We start from the raw sequence: 12500 nt of genomic DNA, 5'->3' as shown, positions 1-12500 counted from the left end.
GCCCTCTCCCTCTCCATGGTTTCACTGCCTTTCTGTGCCAGGTTCAGTCCAGCTAGCCTGTGTAGCATCATAGTAGCAGCCGTCACATCCTCTATGATGGACATCCCCTCCAACCTTCATAATACAGTGCATAAAGTCTTCATTAGCTTTACATAAACATTCATAACTGCCTATGTCAACAGTCGTTGATTGGTATCTCAAAATGCAGTTTCTTACTGCAGATACCAAACCTCATGTCAACCTGTGGCTGTTGATACAGTATATGCATGAATGACTATGTAGTGGTTATGAAGGCTTTATGTATGGTCCCTATGTAGTGCCCCTCACAGTGTGTGAATGCAGTAGACCTGTCATGTTGTCATCCTGACGCCACTAGCTGACACTAATCTCTCTTCTATCTTTTTTTCTTTTGTGTCCTCTTTTCGTTTCCTTTGTTTTTTCCATGTCTGTCCGTCTCTGTACGTCTGTCTCCTAACCTCCTAGCCACCACGGCAACTAACCCCTGACCCCTGACCTTCTGACCTCTCCGCCCACTGATGACCTGCCCGTCTCCGCCCGCCCTCTGCCGGTGTTCTCTGGCTCACGGCCACACCCCTGCCCCAGGCCAGCCAACCAGAGACCAGCACCATGGGAACAACCTCTGCCTAACCAATCAACCAACCAGAGAACAGCGACTATGGGAATCACTCCACAGGACTCCCCCATGGCCAAACTAGTAGCCCCTATCCAAACCAATACCAAACCATCGAACTAGGAAGTAAAACCCAACCCACAGTCAAAACACCCAACCATTACTCAGGTCTTATGACCTGACTCCAATCCCTGTCCTGCTCTGAGTCCATGTTATGCAATGATAACAATAATCAGATTAATAATCGTATTAATAATTACAGTGAATACAGTAATAACAGTGTTTAAGATATTGATTATACTTATCCAGCACACTGACCATGCACACTAAGCTAGACTCACTCCCTTGTATTGAAGTCTTGAGTCACCGTTACGCAGGTGTGGAATCTTGTTTATGGCACTCTTACACATCGGTACACTTCCTCCCTCAGAGTAGACTGTTAAAGCCATGCTTGCCTTTCTACACAACAGTGAGCACACACACACACACACACAGACGCACACGCACACACACAGGTGCACACACACACACACACACACACACACACACACACGCACACACATTGGAGAGGGACGATCAAAATCCTCTTATATAAGGGTGCTATCAGAGAGAGGAAGTTTGTTCTGCCTTCATAAAACTGCCTTTGTGTCACTACAGTATTATATGAATCTAATGAACTAAGAGTGCCTTTAATGGAGGGATGTTACAAGCTAGATTTTACAAACCAGAAAAGGAAAAAAAGCTATTCTGGGTTTGTTTACATGAAAGAAAAAATGCCTCCTATCACTATGTTTTAATACAGGTTGAGCAGCTCTACATCCACTGTTTCGAGAAATGAAAGGAGACCATCTCAATATCATGATTTAGCAAATATCTTTGTAAGTGCCAAAAAGTGTCGAGGCTCAATTCAATCGAACCTGCGTTGCGGTGGTGGTTGTGCAATTGTTCTTCTCTCCATGGTGTATTTCCACAAAGATGTCTCCATTTATATATTTTGCACTTTGCAACATTGCCATGGTGGGTTCCATTGAATTCCAGCCTCAGTCTGTGATGTTCCATTTCCTTGAGAACGGCAGGGCCATCAGAAACAGAACTGGAACAGTGTTATTTTTTGTGTGTTCATATTTTGGATATTTATGTTTGTGCATGTGTGTTTGCGAGTATCTGCTTTTTTTTTTTTAGAACACATAAAATTGTATTGTGTTTTGTTAGATGTGTTGGTTACCTTTGTATACCTGAAATCCACGGTCATTTCTACTTCACATAAACCATCAGCACCTTCAAGAGAAAACATGGATATATTTATAACATCTGTAACACGTTTATAATGTATTTTTATATTCTATTTTGTATGTGAGAAATAACATTAAATTACATTTTCTGATAAGAACAGTATGCCTTATTATAAACAAACATTAATTTGATTCTGTATGAGGGCAAATGTTTCCCTCATATCAACTATTGTGCCATTCATCAATCAGTAATCTGTTGAATTTTTCAAAGTCTTGATTTTCATGTACTCTCTAATACCTTGAGGCTTGTCTTTCAGATCAATCTCTGTTGCTTACCATCTGCCTTTTGTATGTAAGTGTGACAATTAACAATGTAGTATTACTGTATGTTAATCCTACTCTTCAATGAGAGTCTACTAACTGTGATCAGTCATATATCATTAACCACCTTACTTATATCTGCCTATGCTTTGGTTTCTTTTAAAACACAATGTGTTTGTCTGAGAATACAACAAAAACTGTGTTGAATGTTGAATTTTAACTTTAAAAAATGCTGAGAAAGAATAACTCTTTGTACTGGAAAGCAATTAGCAGACTATTAAACTGATAGTTTTAAAACTAACACATTTTGTCGCTTTTTCTCTGTAGCACGGACTTTAAATCTGCCACTGAGCTTTCTTCCTGCATACTAATCTTAGACACACTGTAACTGCAGAAATACACTGAAGGCACTTACTAAAGATAGAGATTTACTACGATTCTGTGGGCCTCATAAGCGGTGAAGGGGGAATGCAGCCATGCATAATCTCTCACTTCTCTGCTCTCTCTCTCTCTCTTTCTCTCTCTCTCTCTCTGTGCGGGCGGTACTGAGAGGTCTGTAGCAAGTGTGTTATAAGAGACCAAGAAAACAGCCCCTTCTCTCCATGGTATCCCAGAGGCACGCAGCTGTACAAATGTGTAAAGGTTAGGAACGGTGGTTGGGGAATCAAAGGGAAATCGATTGTGCAAACTTACCCTTACCATCTGCCGAGCAAATATCACACTGGAACACTGCCTCTCCCTAAAGTATCGTATCTCTCAGATTCCACAGTTAACTACATGCATGCGTGTCATATTTATACTGCTGCATCAAACTTTCATACTGGGGATGATCATATTTTCTCTCTCTCTCTCTCTCTCTAATGGTAAAATACAATGTTATTCACCATTTGTTATTCCCCACTCCCTGCCCTTTTCCCTGCCCCTCCTGCTCTCTCCTGAGGTGGGAGGGGAAATTGATCCCCAGGTTTGGCCTTGGGCCTGGGCTCTAGTCAATGCCCCCACAGCCATAGGAGGAAATGGAGACATAATCTGGCAACCCACTGGACAAGGGGGCAGGAGCACTGAAGTGACATTCTCATGGCAGAAGCGTAGGCAGCGTGGGGCATGGAGAAGAGAACAAGGGTTATTTCTTTATTTTGTTCCTTCTTTCTGTCTTTTTCCTTGCGCTCTCTAGTTTCATCTGTCCCCATTATCTTCTCTTCCTTTCCCTTCTTCTCTACACCTGGGGAATAGGCACCAAAGCTGTTAACAAAGCTGTCGAAGAACAGCTCATCAACACATTCTGCCATTATCTGTTGTGGGACATGTAGTTCCGTATGTGTAATGACTGTGAATAGAATGATAGTTTGTTTGTGTTTGTGAGTGCTCTCGTTGATCTGCTTTTCCTGTTTTGACTGTGGTATTATGTGGTATTAGTTTGGTCCTGGATCTTATTTGGCATCACTCTCCGCCGCTCCTGGAGCATCTGGTAATCCACTCTTCCTGTCTCGTCCAACCTCCGCTCAGCCAACACAGGGTCCCAATGCTCCCACCACTCCCAAAAAAAAAGAAGCCTCTGATTTTTTTTCTTTCCTTTACATGGATGTTCCCTCTAAGCTGCGTGCAGCTGCGGCCACGCAGGGCAATTGAAGGGTCCGCTCTGCCGAAGTTTCAGGCTGTGCACTAAACTTCATACAGTCAAAACCGTTCTCCTATTTATCATGCGAACAGCCAATTGAGTGGAAGAGTCATATAGTTATGTTATTGTTGCTTACAAGTACAGTTAGTATATGTCTTGGTTTATATCCTATTACCAATGGGTTCTCAGCAACATTAGACCTATGATTGTGTGCAGTTTAGTTTAGGAAGCAGCTGTAGATAAATTGATCCTGTGGTACTCTGTGGCTCAGTTGGTAGAGCATGGTGCTAACAACACTTAGGTTGTGGGTATGGTTCCTGCAGGGACCATATATACTGAAAACTCACTGTAATGCACTCACTGTAATGTAAATTGCTTTGGATAAAAGCGTCAGCTAAATTGCATATATAAACTGACTTTTTCAGTCAGTCAAATCAATTTATATAACAAAATATCAACACATTTTTCTTCATAAATGTTGGTTATGGTAAATTCACAATTCTTCCCAGGGTGCTCATATTGCTCATATTTTTGCTCGGTTAATATGTATTTTGCTCAGTGTGAAAACGTTTTATATTCATGGAACCACAGTGTGAATGATTCAAAGGTAGTCATTTACGTACAAAACTTCCTCTTCCACTTTCCCCCTAACTATGCACCCAATTGCCCTACCTCCACTGCCTCAATTCTGGGCCAGCTTATAGAGCCAACACGGTCTTCTTGTCTCCATGACTACTTGCATACACTGGGGTCCTGGTGAGGCCCCTTTCTGTCTTTTGTGTTTGGGCACTCAGAAAGAGAGAGAGAGAGAGAGAGGGAGAGAAAGAGAGAGAGAGAGAGAGAGAGAGAGAGAGAGAGAGAGAGAAGAACAAGAGTAGACAAAGATGACATCACAGTTATTTTCCCCACAGCTGCCATTTTGTTTGCGGCCCCTCTGGTGATTGGCTGAGGGTGAGCGAGTCTCTTTGGGCCGCTGTGTTGTGTGAATGTGTGTGTTTGTGTGTGTGTGTGTGTGTGTGTGTGTGTGTGTGTGTGTGTGTGTGTGTGTGTGTGTTTGCGTGTGTGTGTGTGTGTGTGTGTGTGTGTGTGTGTGTGTGTGCGTGCGTGCGTGCATGCGTGTGTGTGTGCGTGTGTGTGTGTGTGTGTGTGAGGGCTGATGCTGAATGGGGTATTGTAGGAGGACAGCGGGCACACTGACTGGTCTCCCATACAGAGAACACTAACTCACAGAGCATGCCAGAGAGCCTGAACACACCCGCAGAGCAACAATGGCAAACTTCATCGCTTCACTTGGACTGCTCTGAATGCACAAACAGAGGATTGCTACAGTCGCTGAATCTAAATAAGATGTTTTGTTATGTGCTTTTTCACCACAGTACATTCCTTCAGTGTATCTCTCCTTCTGACCCATAGCAGATGGTAAGGCTTTGTGTGTGTGTGTGTGTATGTGTGTGTGTGTGTGTGTGTGTGTGTGTGTGTGTGTGTGTGTGTGCACACGTGTGTGTGTGTGTGGTCTAGGTTTATTCTTTCCTCCAGAGTAAGGTGGGGAATCACACACAAAACTTCACAGTCTGTCTGACAGGTGTCAGTGAATAAGAGTTGCATATGTGTTGTGAGTGTCAGCATGGGTGTCCCAATGGTAGAATGTGGCAGCCTGGCAAGATGTTTTGGGTGAACAGAATAAATAATATGTTACTTTATTTCATATTATTAGAGTTTCTTTGTGAACAATAAATCTACGGCAAAATGAGGAAGAGGCTGGCAGTAGCATCAAATGGGTCCAGCGTGGTGGAGCACACATGCAGAAGGCTCTGGGGTCGCACCAGGCACCAAGATGGTCATATGAGTGTTTTGTCAGGAGGTACTCCTGTTGTCACAACCTGGAATGTAGTGGTAAAACAAACACCATGGATTGAATAGGTGGGTAAAACCCTCATATGACCTAGCAGAAAAGGTGGGTAAACCATATTCACCCCACCCAAAATGTGGGCAATACAGACTTATAAGAACGTCTAAGATGATTTATTATGATATCCGTGATGGGCAAACTGAGTTTGAAGTCACAGCAGTCCGCCCATATGAGATAAACCTCTTCTTTCTCTTTCTTCTTTAATATTACTCTGCTGCCCTCTAGTGTGTCTTAGCAGTAATCAAAGGCTGTTGTGTGTCCCATACGATGTCGTGAACTGTCGCAAAAACAACATCGAATTTAAGTTGTCATTCATACACCTTTCTTTCTGAGAGTGTGGTTTTCAAAACACGATTTATTTTCAAATAAATGTTTCTACATTGTTCCTCGCCCACTGTCATATTAAGTTGTCACCGTTGTGTGTTCGTTTTACAGTCGTTTGCATCATGTACTATTACGTTTGTTTACTTTTACGTAATCGTTTTCCTGTGGTTACTTTACGGCAGAGCGTGTGGTGGAGGTCAGAGAGGCATGATGGAAAGGGGAAGTCAATCATCTAAAGTGCTGATTATTTAATACCGGGACTGATCTATTGAAACGCAACGCATTTGAGAGGCTTATCGACACTGAAACCTAATACCGCATTTAATATAACTGGGAATCTGGTTAACTTATAGCTATTCTAGTGAGAGCTGTCAAGGTCTCCGAAAACTAGCCGGCGAAACAGACAGCAGATCGGCTAGGCTAGCTAGCAAGCAAGCAAACCCATCCTGCATCTTTCTCTAGTTGGGTGAATCTCCAGATCGTTCCCAGACATGGACAACAACGCACCGGGGTCGGGAGGGCAGAAAGGTGGATTCGGGAATCTCTTTGGAGGAGGTGCTCCTGAGTATTCCAACAGAGAGCTCGCCGGTGTACCGTGTAAGTACCACTGCCTGGCATTGCCATGCATGTAGCCAGCGAGCTAGCGGCAGTGTGTTAGCATGCTAGCGAGCTAATACAGTCTATGCTAGTAGTACACATGGGGCGATGACACTAAGTTTCCCATATGTGTGGTTATAACACTCTTTATAATTGATTGATTTGAACGTGTTGTCGTGTCTTCACAGTGACTGGGATGAGCCCCCTCTCGCCATACCTCAATGTCGACCCTCGCTACCTGGTGCAGGTAAGGTGTGGGCAATAGTTGGGAACCTACATACCCTAAAAGGGCTTTCGCGATAGTGAGTGTGTACGTTTGCTAAGAACAGTGTAACAGAATGTATATCCTAACATTCCAAAACATCTGGATCACCTCGCTAGTTCAGAGTGTTTCAGTAAGTTATTTGTTGCATCGGATGTTTATTGCTGCTATTGTCATCCCACAGGACACAGATGAGTTTATCCTGCCTACGGGGGCTAGCAAAACCCGCGGGAGGTTTGAGTTGGCCTTCTTCACTATCGGAGGCTGCTGCATCACAGGTGAGACCACCAACAACATCCCTATAGGCACCATACACACGACCCTCTCTACTTATCTCCTCAGTTTCTCCTTGTATGTCTACCCTGTTGCTCCAAATCTTCCTCCTTGTTTCATCTCTCTCTCTCTTGCTGTGTGTAGGAGCGGCGTTTGGGGCAGTGAACGGGTTCAGGATGGGTCTAAAGGAGACACGTGACATGGGCTGGACCAAACCTCGCAATGTCCAGTAAGTACCAACTCCAAACCACTCAGTCTTCGCATTTCACCACACTGGGAACCATATTCCGTTGGTCCCAAACCTTACCTGCATGTTTATTTTGTCAGCATTTTGGCTATGTCAACTTTACTCATCCATCCCACTGTTGCGGTGTGGCAGTAGTGCTGTAATGGTGGAGATAGGTCCAGTGTGCTGTCATGTGCTCTTTGATTGGCTCCTGATTTGACCTTTCACCCTCCTCCTTCCCACTCAGGATTCTAAACATGGTGACCCGACAGGGTGCGTCGTGGGCCAACACACTGGGCTCTGTGGGTAAGCGCTCACATCTTCTTCACTCCCCCTCATCCTAAACATTACCTTTGCCGTGTCTAGACGTATAACAGAATGAAGCATATTTATCGTACGACTGCCACTGTGTTTGTGTGTTTGTGTCTGACCAGTTGTGTGTTGTGTCCACAGCTTTGCTTCCTGTCACCAGGTGTGTGTGATCTATCCCGAGTGTTGCTATAGTAACTGATGTGTGTGTTGTGTCCCCAGCGTTGTTGTACAGTGTATTTGGCGTTGCCATAGAGAAGGCCAGAGGGGCAGAGGATGACATCAACACAGTGGCTGCTGGAACACTCACAGGGATGCTCTTCAAATCCACAGGTGCGTGTGTGTGTGTGTGTGTGTGTGTGTGTGTACCATCTACTTCCGTGCCTTTGATACTGTATTTGTGTGCGACTACATGTACTTTGTAACATGTGTACTCACACACTGCTCACAGTCAACACATGTTTTCTCTGTTGTCAGGAGGCCTGAAGGGAGTAGCTCGTGGTGGTTTGGTTGGTTTGGCCATGTCTAGTGCCTACGCGCTCTACAACAACTGGGACCACCTCACCGGCTCCTCTTCCTCCTCCCGTTCTAGTCTATACTGATCCCTCCGCCTACTTCAACACCTGGAGGTGAGGGGGGGTGGCGGGGGGACTCTCTAATGATACCCTTTTCCACAGGGTTGCCATATAAGACTCTGGTCAAAAGAAGCACTATACCTAGGATAGGGTATCATTTTAGAATAAGCTGAGCCCTGCCCATATACCCCCCCCCCCCCCCCCCCCCCCCGGACCCTCCAACAATCGCCATCCATTTCCCCTCTGAAGAGCATTCTGGGATGTCGGAGAGATGGCTGAGAAGTCGTTAAACATGGACTAAATTCGACTTTAATTCCACGCCATCCTGGAGTACCCCCACCCCTCCTCCAACTCTGCGGAATACCTTCCTTCGCCACTGATCTGAATATGCCCCTACAAGGAGACCCTTGTGTTATTTTCGGAGGGACGAAACCGTTTCTAGAAATGTTATCTTTTGTTATTTTATTGAATGCTATTTTTAGTAGTTTGGGAGGAAAGTGGGAATGTTTTGAGTCATATTGGAGACTTTTAGGCCCCCTCTTACGTGTGACTCAAGACAGTGTAAGGCCATTGAGTTAGAGCAAAGGTCTTGGTCAGGTGTTGGGTAAGGTTACTTGTCATGTGAGCGTGGTTCATAGAACCATCCCCACTACACTGGTGTCACATCCATTCCCCCGAACCCATGACATGATTGTATATGTCCTGTCATGGGGATCATGGCAAAGGTTTGGAGCCAAGGCTCTTCTCAGCTTACTGAAGAGCAAAGAGACATTCACCCCAACATACACACACACACACACACACACACACACACACACCAAGGCCTTACAATCAGTTCTATTGTAATGTATTTAATAACAGTGGGTACTATTTCTCTGTGAGAGTTGGACTATGTAATGCTGGCCTGTGTAAAGTTACCTTCAAACTGTTCTGGAAGTGTGTGTTACTTTTGTCTGTCTCCTTGACCCTAACTCACTGTACCATGAATAAAAACGAATGCTGAAAAGGAGTGTGGTTTCTGTTCCACATTATAGTAAGGTGATCTTGCTGTATCTTGGGTGAGAGGAGTGTTTCTCACTGATCTGAGTTTGTTAGTCAGTTTCAGAAAGAGGAATGTTCAGTGTTTTTGCTTTTTCTCCAAACTTTATTGGTGGACAGAAAGCATTATGGGAGTTAGTCAAGAGGGGTACGATTAGGAAGTGGATAGAGGGTGGGGTGACGGAGGTCCAAGGGATCATCAGAAGTGTTATACACATACGTGTTCCTCAAACGTCCCCCATTGGCCTGCTGCGTGCACCACTGACAGGTTAACATGAAGCTAGTTGAAACGATATACACATGGCATATGTTGATTAATAAAAGGTTTAATCAAGGAAAACCGGCGTGAAATCAGGCCCTACATGTCATGAAGCTAACAGGGTGAAATGCTCAGCTCCACTAATGTTTCAGTGGCTGGTCATGGACATAAAACAACACAGAATCTTCAATATGAATTACCAGAGACTGTTTAGAGGCAGAACGTTTCTTCTTACCCTCTCAAGACGCTAGCTGTGTTACAGTAAACAAACAGGCCTTTTGAGCTTGACGAAAGGCTTGACTAATCAAAAGCTTATATAATTCACAATTCATTGGTGCACAGAGAGAGACCTCAAAATGATAAGAGTTATATACCAACACCAGCCCCCCCCCCCCCTTATACAGACATAGGAATGCCCATTAGGCCTACATTTTCTGTGTGAAATCGCTACAGTAGCTCCTGTTTGGAGATTTTGACCAATGGGAGCACAGAGACTCCGAGGTGAGTGGTTTGTACCTATGGCAATTATAGTACCTTTATTTTGGGTATGTGGTCAGGTATCAGAAAACATCCTCAAACGTGATGTAGGGTGAGGAGGGGTGTATTGGGGGGTGGGGGTTGGAGGGGTTGTTCAGTGCAGGAAGAAGTCCCTGATGCGGGTGGCCTCGATCCAGGGGATGTAGTTGGCGGTGCGGGTGAACACGCTGGGCTTGTTCTCCACCGTGCAGCCTATCGGCCCGAAGCTCACCACACCATGCACCTCCCAGCGGTCACGCCCCAGCTGGCACAGCAATGGACCGCCTGAGTCACCCTGAGAGAGGGGAGAGGGAAGAGGGAGGGTGGAGGGAGGAGAGGGGTGGGGGAGGAGAGGGTTCGGTAGGTGAATGGGAGAAGTGAGGAAGAGTGTTAAAACACTGTCATTTAAATCGGTAAACCTGGAGAACGCACAGTTATTTCCCCCCTACATTCCAGCCCCCTCCCCTCCCCTCCTACTGTACCTGGCAGGCAGCGGGAGGGCCCTCTGTGTCTCTGAAGCCAGCACAGATCATGGAGTCTCGGACCCGGTCGCCCCAGAACTTCTTCTGCTTGCACGTCTTGAAGTCGATGATGGGCAGGCGAGCCTGGTTCAGAGCCTCAGCCAGAGAAACGTTCTCCTTCCCACCTGAGACGGTGACAAATCAGGGTAGGATAATTAGGATAACATCATTATTCAGACAAACTGTGCCTCCAACCCCAACCCCATGCCTCCAACTACCTCAGAGAAGTAACCAGGTGACCCCACTCTCACCTCTGCTCCGCCCCTCTACTCCCCCCTCCACCGCTCTCCCATTTCACTCTCCTCCCCTCTCCTCAACCTCTCTCTCCTTTCTCTCCTCCTCCTGTTCTGTCACCCCCTCTCCTCCCCCCTCCTCCTTACCCTGGCCTGTCTCCCCTCCTCAACCTCTCCCCCCTTTCTCTCCTCCTTCTGTCCTGTCTTCCCTCCACCCCCTGTCTCTCCTCCTCCTGTCCTGTCACCCCCCCATCTCTCCTCCTCCTGTCCTGTCATCCCCCCATCCCCCCCGTCTCTCCTCCTCCTATCCTGTCACTGCCCCCACCCCCCTGTCTCTCCTCCTCCTGTCCTGTCACCACCCCCACCCCCACCCCCCTGTCTCTCCTCCTCCTGTCCTGTCGTCACCCCCCCCCCCGTCTCTCCTCCTCCTGTCCTGTCATCACCCCTTCTCCTCCCCCCTCCTTACCCCGCGTGTCGCCCCAGCCGGTGACCCAGCAGTAGTGGCCAGGTTTGAGGCTGGTCTGCTTGCGCGGCAGGCAGGCGTATCGTATGAAGTTGGTCGGTACGATATCCGTGGCAGCTTTCACCAGGGCGATGTCGTAGTCCAGCTCGCTGTGTGTCGGGTAACGGAAATGCTCGTGGCGGTAAATCCTCTTCACCGGGAAAGTCCTCTCGGCATTCTCTGAACGCTTCAGCTGGTGTTTCCCCAGAACGATCCTCCAACTCCCAGCATCCTCTGCTTTGCCCCTGAGAAACACAAAGGAGCATGGGTAACAGTAGCTCATGTCAATCCATGGTGATAACACCAACCAGACTGGTGTGTGTGTGGAATGGTGATGATGACCCCCAATAGATTGGTTTCTTGTCCCCCTCAAGACCTTGTCTTTGGAGTGTACATACAGTGGCAGTGTGTTTGTGAGTCTGTAGAATGTGCGGTCTTACTTCTGGAAGCAATGTGCGGCGGTAAGGACCCAGTTCTTGTGGATGAGTGTTCCTCCACACACATGGATGTAGTGCTTACTGCCCCTGGGACGAACCTGAAAGATACAATAGTCAGAGGCTTATCAGTCACAAGTCACTGACACTATGGACTGGTTTCCCAGACACAGCCTAGTCCAGGACTAAATCACACTTTCAATGGGGATTCTTCATTGAAAATGGGTTTTGGTCTAGGGCTAGGCATATTCTAGGTCTAGGAAACCAGCCCTATGAGTATACTCATAGTGAGCTGCTTTATTGATTGCTTGAACTTGATGAATGACTGTTTTCTGAGTCGATTGTTCTATTGCTTAATGAACATGTACAACAATAGACGAACAGATACCTGCAGTGAGACCTGCCATGGCCAGGAGTGAGGTCTGGCCTCATTGCCGGAGACGATCCGTTCAGCCATGTTGGGCTTGTAGTGGGACATGCCACAGTCCTTGGGCCAGTCTATAAGAGAGAGGATACACTGTCAGAGTATGTAAATACTGATCACAGATCAGTCCTTTGGCCTGGTTTGTCATGTTTTTAAGGGTAAGGTGCCACTTATGAGCCGGCACAATATCTCACCTATTCACCTTGTTTTGCTCTCTGTCTTGTTTTAAATTGCAATTGATAAACCAATTTCAAATCGAAAAAATAACTCAAAATAGAATCAAGACAGAGGAGGTA

At 46.2% G+C, this 12500-nt stretch overlaps 3 protein-coding genes across 3 annotated transcripts in view; 2 read left to right on the top strand and 1 right to left on the bottom strand.

The window, feature by feature from the left end:
* Positions 1-2451, top strand: part of qki2 (QKI, KH domain containing, RNA binding 2) — a gene marked incomplete at its 3' end in the record, with an annotated part of 13054 nt that extends 10603 nt beyond the window's left edge. The window contains exon 8 of the mRNA XM_083687477.1: positions 484-2451. Coding sequence (XP_083543603.1) covers positions 484-506 — 23 coding nt within the window. The remainder of the gene's footprint in view (positions 1-483) is intronic.
* Positions 2452-6233: 3782 nt separating this feature from the next.
* On the top strand, positions 6234-9277 carry timm23a (translocase of inner mitochondrial membrane 23 homolog a (yeast)). Its single transcript, XM_083687491.1, has 7 exons — positions 6234-6632; positions 6821-6879; positions 7079-7172; positions 7312-7396; positions 7641-7699; positions 7925-8035; positions 8180-9277. The coding sequence occupies exons 1-7, from the start codon at positions 6527-6529 to the stop codon at positions 8302-8304; spliced, it is 639 nt and encodes a 212-aa protein (XP_083543617.1). The 5' UTR covers positions 6234-6526; the 3' UTR covers positions 8305-9277.
* Positions 9278-10205: 928 nt separating this feature from the next.
* LOC310817070 (chymotrypsin-like elastase family member 2A) overlaps positions 10206-12500 on the bottom strand; it is a gene marked incomplete at both ends in the record, with an annotated part of 2741 nt that continues 446 nt past the window's right edge. The window contains 5 exons of the mRNA XM_083687490.1: positions 10206-10385; positions 10573-10736; positions 11311-11591; positions 11787-11881; positions 12169-12278. Coding sequence (XP_083543616.1) covers positions 10206-10385; positions 10573-10736; positions 11311-11591; positions 11787-11881; positions 12169-12278 — 830 coding nt within the window. The remainder of the gene's footprint in view (positions 10386-10572; positions 10737-11310; positions 11592-11786; positions 11882-12168; positions 12279-12500) is intronic.

The sequence above is a fragment of the Argentina silus genome, assembly GCF_951799395.1.
Source record: "Argentina silus genome assembly, chromosome: 16".
Lineage (NCBI taxonomy): Eukaryota > Metazoa > Chordata > Actinopteri > Argentiniformes > Argentinidae > Argentina > Argentina silus.
Note: the sequence above shows the minus strand (reverse complement) of the source record. Positions and strands in the feature narration are given on the sequence as shown.